This window comes from Plodia interpunctella, chromosome 21, assembly GCF_027563975.2.
Source record: "Plodia interpunctella isolate USDA-ARS_2022_Savannah chromosome 21, ilPloInte3.2, whole genome shotgun sequence".
Classification (NCBI taxonomy): Eukaryota; Metazoa; Arthropoda; class Insecta; order Lepidoptera; family Pyralidae; genus Plodia; species Plodia interpunctella.
The window spans coordinates 5,249,001-5,258,695 of record NC_071314.1 but is presented as its reverse complement, the minus strand read 5'-3'; the positions used below and the strand labels follow the sequence as shown (position 1 = coordinate 5,258,695).

Sequence of the window (9,695 nt, the reverse complement as noted above, 5' to 3'; positions counted from 1 at the left end):
ACCGATTCCTGCTTAAGAAAGTGAATTAAATACGATTTTAGGATAAATAAAGTCTAAAAGTGGAACACGTATATTTTACCGCAAATATTTAAAATACACGATACCGTACACCACTCCGCACGGGTGCCGGGCGTTATACTTCGGACTTCAAAACTTCTTCGACTTCGGATTTCGAACTACTAAATAAAAGTGATATTCAACATTCAACCTGCCTTCCAATGCATAGCGCTCAAATGCGACAAACAAATCGCAACTTTGAATGAGCGCGATCTTGTGAACAGATACACCGATATTACGCATTGAGATTCCCGCTCTTATTAAAACTAAGCTTATTAACCCATTTCATGGTAAATGTGATTTTATCGAAATGACAGAATGAAATAAATCCGATTGGCAAAACAAATGATGTTACTTTCTGAACCTTCTTTCAAGTTATAAATCTTGTATATTTTTTCAAGCAAAGTTCATATAAATTAACGAAGATGAAAAATCTTGCTAGATTAGGTATGGCATGAAAAATATTGCTAGATTAGGTATGGCATGAAAAATATTGCTAGATTAGGTATGGCATGAAAAATACATAATAGTATTGAATTAAAAGTACACCTTAAATAAATTCTATTCAAAATTCAACACGAAACCGATGATATGTTTGACAAAAAAAAAAGGATCTGATTTGACTAGTCACACTAACATCAAATTTAATTCACTTTCATATACTTAATGATAACTGCAAATCTAATAAATCTTGGTAAAATTTTTATTTAATAGAATAAATGCTATTACATACGAGTATGCTATGTAAAACTTGCATTTGAATACAAGATAAATGCTTATCATTACATAATCACAAGTATCTAATTATTTATACCTTCTAATTTTGTGAAAGTGGTAACATTGATGAGTAAATAAATTAAATAGGTATATAAATTGAACAAAAATCCGTTCATATAACGTCAACATAAGACCTATTTGTACTTAAAGAGGTTGTATGGCATATCCACAAAATCGTGGTTACAAAAAATAATTCTTCTGCCGGCATCACAATGTTGTCGAACAGTTTGCCAAACTTTGGCGGATTCGGTATACATTGCTGGTATTTCATTGCGGTAAATAAAAGCACTTATTACTAACTATGCATTCGCGACGGCATGTGTCTGAGTTCGGCGACAGTGTGGAGTTTACATTAGGTACAACGAAAAATACTAAAACCGTAAATAAACTCCTGTTTGATTCATGAAACAATGAAATAGATTATCGAGAGTTCGTTTTGGGTTTGCAAGACACATTTCACTGTCCAGACCGCTCGCAGTGAGATGCAGTCAACCAATCACAGTGCGGCATTGTGACGTGACCACAACCACACCGCAATAACCACACTAAGCCCACGAGTTTTGACTAATAGTTATCAAAATTTGGTCACGAACTTAACAGAAACTTTAAAGGAACATAAAACGAAACTTCAATGAGGGCTAACGCGAATGAACTCTCCACTAGAGGCGCCGGTGTAGTGAAATGTGTTCATTTCCATAGAAAATTTGCACGTTGGTGTTAAGCACAGTCTGGCTGGCCCATGTATGAGATGGACTGAGTTGTTGTATGGAAATGTTCTATATTGGAGACCGTAGTATTTAGATTTTTTGTCTTTGAACCTCACGCGACTAGAGGCGCCATCTAGTAAGCGAAAAAACATTAGCCCCCATTGATATGTTTAGATGGAAATTACAAACACAGAATAGAAAATCGAAGGGAATAAAACAACTCAAACCCGATGGCGTATTTTTGAGAATTAACATGCTGCCACTTTTTTGCTCGCTGTTCGTTCCAGAGTTGGTTCGCCTGAAAATAGGAAATAATGTAATCTGAGTATTGTGTTATTCTTGATTATTATGCCGGATATACGCAATGTCGGTCTTTTCTTGCGGTAAATAAAAGCTGTCATACAAACTACGACTCCTTTGTAAATGATGCATTAAAGAGATCAACTACGTTGACTAACTACATACAGTCTGTAAACAAAGTGAAGAAATTAAATGAGGGCGCTGTCTCCCATTGGCTGGCAACACTGGGTGTTTATCAACCAATCTTGGTGTTGTAATGGTCAAAAAATTTAGTTCGTCAAAAATCAGTTTCCATCACTTTCTTGATAGACTGCACTGTTAGAAATGGCCACCAGCAACGTTTTTACGTTGCAGTCGTTTGAGCGTTGATGTCGAGGCCGGTGAGCACGGCTGGTCGTATTGCTGCAAGAGATTGCTTACCAGCAGCGTTGTTAGGATGCAGCCGCTTGAGCACGGAGTTGATGTCGAGGCCGGTGAGCACGGCTGGTCGTATTACTGCAAGAGATTGCTTACCAGCAGCGTTGTTAGGATGCAGCCGCTTGAGCACGGAGTTGATGTCGAGGCCGGTGAGCGTCTTGATGGCGGGCGGCAGACCGCCGGCCAGGCGCGCCACCTCGCCGGTCGCGCCCGAGTCCCCCACCAGCACGATCTCGTCCGTGCGCGCCAGCGGCGCTGACACTTCCGCTGCGATCTGTTGGGAGATATTAATAAATTAATAAATAAATAATAATAATAAATATATAGGGACAATTCACACAGATTGAATTATCCTTAAAGTAACTTAAGTAAGTAAACTATAGTGGATATTAACTCAACGGTACTACATATATATTGTATATGTTAGTTTATAATATATACAAGTGTGTAGGATTATAATTATTTTTTTGATAACTACTGGCAACTAAGCGTCTATCATATTTTCTTTTAGATTTTACTTTGATGAAAGGAAGCAACGGGGAATATGCTCAGATAAGGAGAGAGAAAGAGACGAAGAGACAGTAGTAGAGTGACGCTCGGAAAATCCTATTTTATAACCATCACCTTTATTAATGCCCTTGAATTTCCAGACCAATCGAATCATGAATCTACTGTTCAATAACTCAATCAGATTGATCAGATTCAGTGAATCAATTCTAATGAAACATCACATGTTTCAAAAACGTTCTGATGGAGTCCTCATCCGATACGTACCTTAGGCAGAGCCTCAAGCACCAGCGCCATGATGGCCGCCTCTCCATACTGCTTGTACACCTTGGCTTTGGCCAGCATCCTCTCAGCGTCAGCCTTGCCGACGTCGCCGATAGCTATGGCCTCCGCCAGACCAACCACTTTGATGCGCTCGGCGTCTGCCTTGGCTGCTTCCACTGTTTGGGTGCTGAAATTGTAAAGTTATTTTTTTAATCGATACAAAACTTGTTTTTTCCAAAAGGTATCCTCATATTGTGATCGAAAATTAAATTGTTGGTGAACATTATAGCAGATGCTAAAGGTTAGATATGTAATGAGTATATAATAGAAAAACTTCATTCAACAGTCAAATCATCATAAATTAATTGGAGAATTTGAATGTACCGTTTTCCTTCGGCGATAGCCTGGAGACGGTAGGCCTCAGCTTCGGCTGGGAGACGCACCGTGGATATCAACTCTTCTTCGCGACGTAATATTTCTTGATTCTCCACCTGAAGACGAAAATATAAATAAACTATGAAGATGGATATTGCGGGTTGGTTTTAAAAGTTTCATTTCTTTGAGCTGCAGTTTTTGGAAATATGTTCTGATAATGAGGTTCTTTTATATTTTCAATTAACATCAAACTCACTTCGCCACCGTCACATTTTCATCAATTTCTTTGAATCAATAGCAAAAATGAAATAAATACCACAGCGTATGAAATACACACAAAATATGATAGATTTTATTAGAAAGTATAGTAGTATTCTATCGGATACAGATGCTACAATTTCCAAGAAAACGATGGCCCCTATAATCCTTATCGTAAATTTTGACTATATTTTGTATAATGAAAAACCACAATTATATGTGATAAAATCCATTAAATAGTGTAGTATAATCTCCTGTGTTATTTTTATTATTTTTCGCTATAAATTAAAATAAATCAGTAAATAAAAAGTAATCAGTTATGTAATGGCGCCACCATTACATTTTTACCGATTTATTTTCATTTGGTGGCGCTAGTGAGCAGAGAGCGCCCTCTCCATAAGTACCTCGATTTGTTTGCGACGCTCCACAACTTCGATCTGGATTTCTTCGTTTCGTATCTTCTGCTTAATCTTGGCGGCTTGCAATTCGTACGCCAAAGCAGCTTCAGCTTTCTGAAACATTACATCGGAACTTGTTGTATCTTCTGCTCTCTGACCAAATGGCTTAAAATAACTTCGAATGGGTTTTCTACCCAAATCTTCAGGGAAGATTTTTGAATCTTGTTCTGTTCTTCCGCAGCCGTTGAGCGTCGGAGCTCAGAGTCCGCTAGAATACATAGTGTGTATCTTGATCTCTGGTCCTTAGAATTTTCTTAAGATACGTGTACTTGTGCAATCGCTTCGTTATGGCTATACGATTATTTATTTTTAAGATTAAGATTTAAATATCAAGGAATTTGCTGCAACTTGGTCGATTTTTGATAACTTAAACAACTGCATACATTTTAAACAGAAATATCTGCCAGCTCTCAAATATCATGTTGCCACTTATGTTCCCATGTTCGCCACATGTCGTAATATCTCATAAAAATGAAATGAAATGCGACTTACAGCCGTGTTGACCTCCTGGTCGAACTGCGCCTTCTGCAGCTTGAACAGTCTCGTGTTGTCCTCTATCTTGGTGTCCATCGCGTACTTCACGTCCATAGCGCTCTTCTCGCACTCTGCTTCCTGGAAACACATATATATTTTATATTAGCGGCCCGCCCCGGCGTTGCTCGAGTAAAACCGTAATAAAAAGAAAGCTTATGTCACTCCTGAAGGTGTCGTCTAACTCTGTGCAAAATTTCATAAAAATCGACCCGATATTTTTTTAGTTTATTCATTACAAACAAAAAATACAAATCTCATATCTTTATAATATTATATTAGTATTGGATTTATATCATCTATTTGTATGAGAGACATATTACAAAATGTAGTCCCCGACTTCTTTTAATAATAAGTGAGCAAAACATTGTACAGAGATTCAGATGAGTAGATAAGCAGCTATTTATAAGCTATCCCTAAATTCCTTCGGGAGCCAAACACAATAATATTTTCCCTTTCTTATCTGAGATAGCCCGACCTGGAAGGACAATAATACCATTACCTTAATGCTTCTATATCCAATTCAATAATCAAATTAGTGATAGAGTTTTACCGTACGAAGTGAAGGGTAAATGGTAGGAAGGCGGATACTGGGCTTGAAAACGCTTAGACGAGAGAGTAATTTTAATAGTAACATTAGGACATTTTATTTTCTGTCCTATTCAGTCTAGTCAAGAAAGATATATTAAAAAAATAAATTCATTCATTCATATCGCGTGTGTTAGGTATTGCGTTATTACTAATACTGGTGTCGGATTTTATTCTAGTCACCTAAAGGCATCTGACGTGACTTTTACGACTACTTACCACCAACTAGCGGCAAGTAATCGCATACACACTAGTGAACCAAACTGTCCACCAATGTGCAGGTAAAAAATAAAAGTAACGTGGACTTCACCACCTCTGCTACAAAAGGGTTCAATGGGTAGTCTTTTTGGGAAGAAACTGAGCAAATACTGAGCGTAAACCTATCTCTCATTTCAAATGAAACGCTTACCGCTTACCTAGTTCAATTTTAAACTAAATATAAAAAAATGTCATAATTTCTAGAGCCGATCTGAATTACTTGATAACTCTATACTATTATTATAAAGAGGTACGCGTTTGTGAGTTTGTATGTTTGAGGCGAGTAATCACCGAAACTACCGAACCGATTTCAACAATTCTTTCACCATTAGAAAGGTACATTATCCAAGATTGCTATAGGCTATATTTTATCTTAAAATTCCCACGGGAGCGAAGTTCCGGGCAACATCTAATTATTTATATAGTAGGTACCTATAGCATTTACGACAGCCAAAACTCTTGTATCTGTGTAATATGAACTTTTAAATCCCCTATGATCTAGCGTAGACAGAAAACCGATATGGATGTTCGGAATTCCCACGAAGCAAATAAAGATTAGATTGCTTTCAAATAAAATTTAATCGGAACCGATCCTCAAGGTGACACCGATATTGCTCCCGTGCAATTCCAATGGGTCGAAATGTCAATGTGTGATCTAATTAACATGGTTTTAATGATCGTGTGTTTATCGGCAGAAATTTCGCATTTGAACTGAAAATCTTGAATATATTAATTTCAGTTCAATTGATTGCCATTGGATGTCGAAGTAGTAAAAGTCATGTCAGATGCCTTTAGGAGACTTGAATAAAATGAAACCAGTGTTAGCAATAACACACTCGATAAGGAAGATTCCAGAAAAAAAGATTGGTAATAAATGTGATTGTCCACCAAAAAAGGCACCTTATGGAGGGCAATCATTTACAGTGAACTAATAACATAATATGTATTTAGAAAAACTAGGGGCCCGTCCCGGCTTCGATCAGATCTAAGTATACATAGGGACAGACAGATAGCGATAAGCGACTTTGTTTTATACTATGTACACATAGTATGTAGTGATAAGAGAGTCGCTTGAGATCATCTGGACTGTTGCTCTACGAAAGTGGACTAAGTATTTCATCTTTTTTCTTAACTACCCCAAGTCTGTTATTACAGTCCACAGCGTAATTTATTATTGTCTGCCGTCTCCAGTTACGTCATCGATGCGATATCATAAACTTATTATCGAGGCGAAAAAAAAAACCTGTGTTTTTCATTCATTATTTTATCACTAATGGCAATTGCGAATGCGAGAACATCATCAACATACCCTGATTCATGACCTGATACTGAAATTGCTAATACACGAACGCTTGTATTGCCAATTTCATAATCAGAGCTGTAAACTGGTATCACAGGGCAATTGCTATAAATCAGAATTTAAACTATGTATCACAAGAATATCATCCACATACCCTGATCTCAGCATCTCTATTGAATGACGTAGCTTGTACCTTTTTTTTCCTAGTCTTTAGGGTACTTTTTCAATGGCATACATACAGATTCTTATCATAATAGAATTATTAAACCATATACAATAAAATGTCTCTCTTTTATTTTCGCGTGTATTAGGGGCTGTGAGGCCCAAAGTCAGCGTAAAAATAAACTGGAAAAAATTTGGAGATTATAGACTGTGATTTTACAATCTGCCGCCTGCCTGACATCAACTCTCCTTGGGAATTCTATTGTTGTCTATAAGCTATCAAGACTGTGAATATGATGTGGTCCTATTATAGTGCACACGCATATCCATAGAATTGATAGAATATTGAGAATATAACAATAATAATCAACATACCCTAATGCCAGCGTCCCTATTGGCCTGCGCGACCCCGATATCGGCGTCTCGCTTCACCACCGCCGTCTGCGCCTTCCCCAAGCTGGCCAGGTACTGCACGTCATCGTACACGTCCTTGATCGTGAAGGACAGGATCTCGATGCCCATCCGGCCGACGTCCGGCGCAGCCACCTCCCGGACTAGACCCGCAAACTGATCTCGGTCTTTGTACACCTCTTCTACTGTAAGAGTTCCTGTGGACAAGGAAATGGAGAGATTAGTTCCAAACCTGTATTTGTTGTGCCGACTGTGTGAGTGCTTTTATTTAGCGTAACGAAAAAACCAGAAATTTATGACGAATCCGTCAAAGTTTGACGCATTCGTCATACATTCGTCACGGACGACACCTGAGATAGTGTGAGCCGGCACAAAACAATAATGGGGTGATGATGGTGTAATGTAATGCGCGTGTAATATCATGGTGTTAAAGGTATTCATAGGCTGCGGTGCTAATTTTGATCTATTTATGTTGGAACTGTGACTTAATAAAGAGTTTTCTAAGCCATCATTAAATATCGGGTCTTCCGTAATTTTTTTTTTATTATGAGCAAATTTTTGCATTTACATAAATTTTTAATACGTACCTTTTCACATTGAGGTATGTTAGTCCGAGAGTCAACGCGATCGGGAACAATGTCAACCGAATCATCTCCATGTTTGCACTATTTAAATTGCTACTAGTCTACACTAAAACTAACACTCACTATTTGTTCACCAATTTATATATTTTATTAATTTTTGGAAGACTTTACACTGGTTATTGCTTTTCGAATATTATTTTTTAAAGTAAGTAGGGTTGAGACCCTTTGTCAAATTATAAAACTGTAACTCCTGTGGGTGACGGTGCCGGCCCGTGCGTGTTCCGCACCAGTGGACCTACATATATGCGCTGTATATATGCCTCCCGAATCACATCGATTACCGTCTGACATAGAAGTATTTTCTCAAAGTGCTAGAAATAAAATTGAAACTTATCCCAACGATAATTTTCTTCTGATAGGCGATTTTAACCTACCTTTTATTATATGGGACGACAGTAAACCGACGTATCTGCGAAAGGGACCTGTCGAGGTACAAAATGCTGGTATTGAGCTTATTGAAACACTTCAATTCTTAGGCCTCACACAGTACAATTGTTTAAAAAATGTCGCTGGTAATACGCTTGATCTCGCTTTTTCTAATCTTCCATTATTAATTGCACGTAGTTCTGACCCACTAGTAAGAGAGGATTCGGCACATCCTTCGTACACCATGGATATTTTGGACCTTAAGTTGCGCCCCTTGAAGGAAGCTTCAGTGCCACGTCGTAATTTTAGGAAAGCCGACTACGAATCAATAAATAAATTCCTGCTTGAAAAAGATTGGAGTTCCGTTTTGCACGATAAACCTCTAGATGAAGCTGTTGACGAATTTTACAGTGTTTTAAATAATTGTATTATAAACTTTGTACCCTTAATAAAACGATCTAAACGATCATATCCTATTTGGTATTCATCAGCGTTGATTAAAATCATTAAAGAAAAAACTAGAGCTCATTCTAGATGGAAAAAGTATGGAAACAGGTTAGATTACGACGAATTTTCTTTATTGCGTGATCGTGAGCGCAAGGTACAGAAGCAGTGTTTTGAGATATACACGTCTAGATGTGAAAATAATATTAAAACCAATCCTAAATTATTTTGGTCTTATACCAAGGCAATTCGCGGCTGTTCTGCATATCCAAAAACCCTTAGCTTGAGAGGTACTGAATATTCGGTGGGTAAAGATATTTGTAACGCTTTTAATGACTTCTTTAAAAGTGTTTTTGGTGTGCCATCTACCAGTGCCAGTCCAGTTGCGGAGAACCATGACTGTAATGGTGTAATATCCAAAGTTTATGTGACAACTGATACCGTCAGAAAACTTTTACAACAGCTAGACATAAATAAAGGATCTGGAAGCGACGGAATACCTCCTTTTTTCTGGCGCCACTGCGTTGAATCACTTGCTTTTCCAATCTCTATTATTTTTAACCGTTCACTAAGCGAGGGAATTTTTCCCGCCATGTGGAAGTCGGCACACATCGTACCTATTCACAAGAAGGGCTCTAGATCCGATATCGAAAACTACAGGGCTGTATCTATTCTCAACCCGTTGGCTAAAATGCTTGAGAAGATCGTATACAATGCCATATACCAATTAATATCACAGGCATTACCTAATGCACAACACGGATTTGTGAAAAGAAGATCGACAACTACGAACCTAGGGTGCTTTACAAATTTTGTTCTTAAAAATATGGATGGCGGAGGTCAGGTTGACGTGATTTATACTGACATGGAG

At 37.8% G+C, this 9,695-nt stretch overlaps 1 protein-coding gene across 3 annotated transcripts in view; it reads right to left on the bottom strand.

Annotated features, from left to right (window-relative positions):
* Positions 1–524: 524 nt before the first annotated feature.
* The window catches only part of Flo2 (Flotillin 2), a 198,038-nt gene continuing 188,867 nt past the window's right edge, over positions 525–9,695 (bottom strand). For 2 of the 3 annotated variants that reach the window (XM_053761681.2, XM_053761682.2), the window contains 7 exons: positions 7,335–7,567; positions 4,613–4,732; positions 4,067–4,174; positions 3,414–3,520; positions 3,033–3,216; positions 2,355–2,532; positions 525–1,839 (listed from right to left, as the gene is read on the bottom strand). In XM_053761681.2, the coding sequence (XP_053617656.1) occupies positions 1,790–1,839; positions 2,355–2,532; positions 3,033–3,216; positions 3,414–3,520; positions 4,067–4,174; positions 4,613–4,732; positions 7,335–7,567 (980 nt within the window). In that variant the 3' untranslated portion in view covers positions 525–1,789. Of the gene's footprint in view, positions 1,840–2,354; positions 2,533–3,032; positions 3,217–3,413; positions 3,521–4,066; positions 4,175–4,612; positions 4,733–7,334; positions 7,568–7,957; positions 8,196–9,695 lie in introns of all 3 variants that reach the window. The other variant, XM_053761684.2, reaches the window with a different exon arrangement.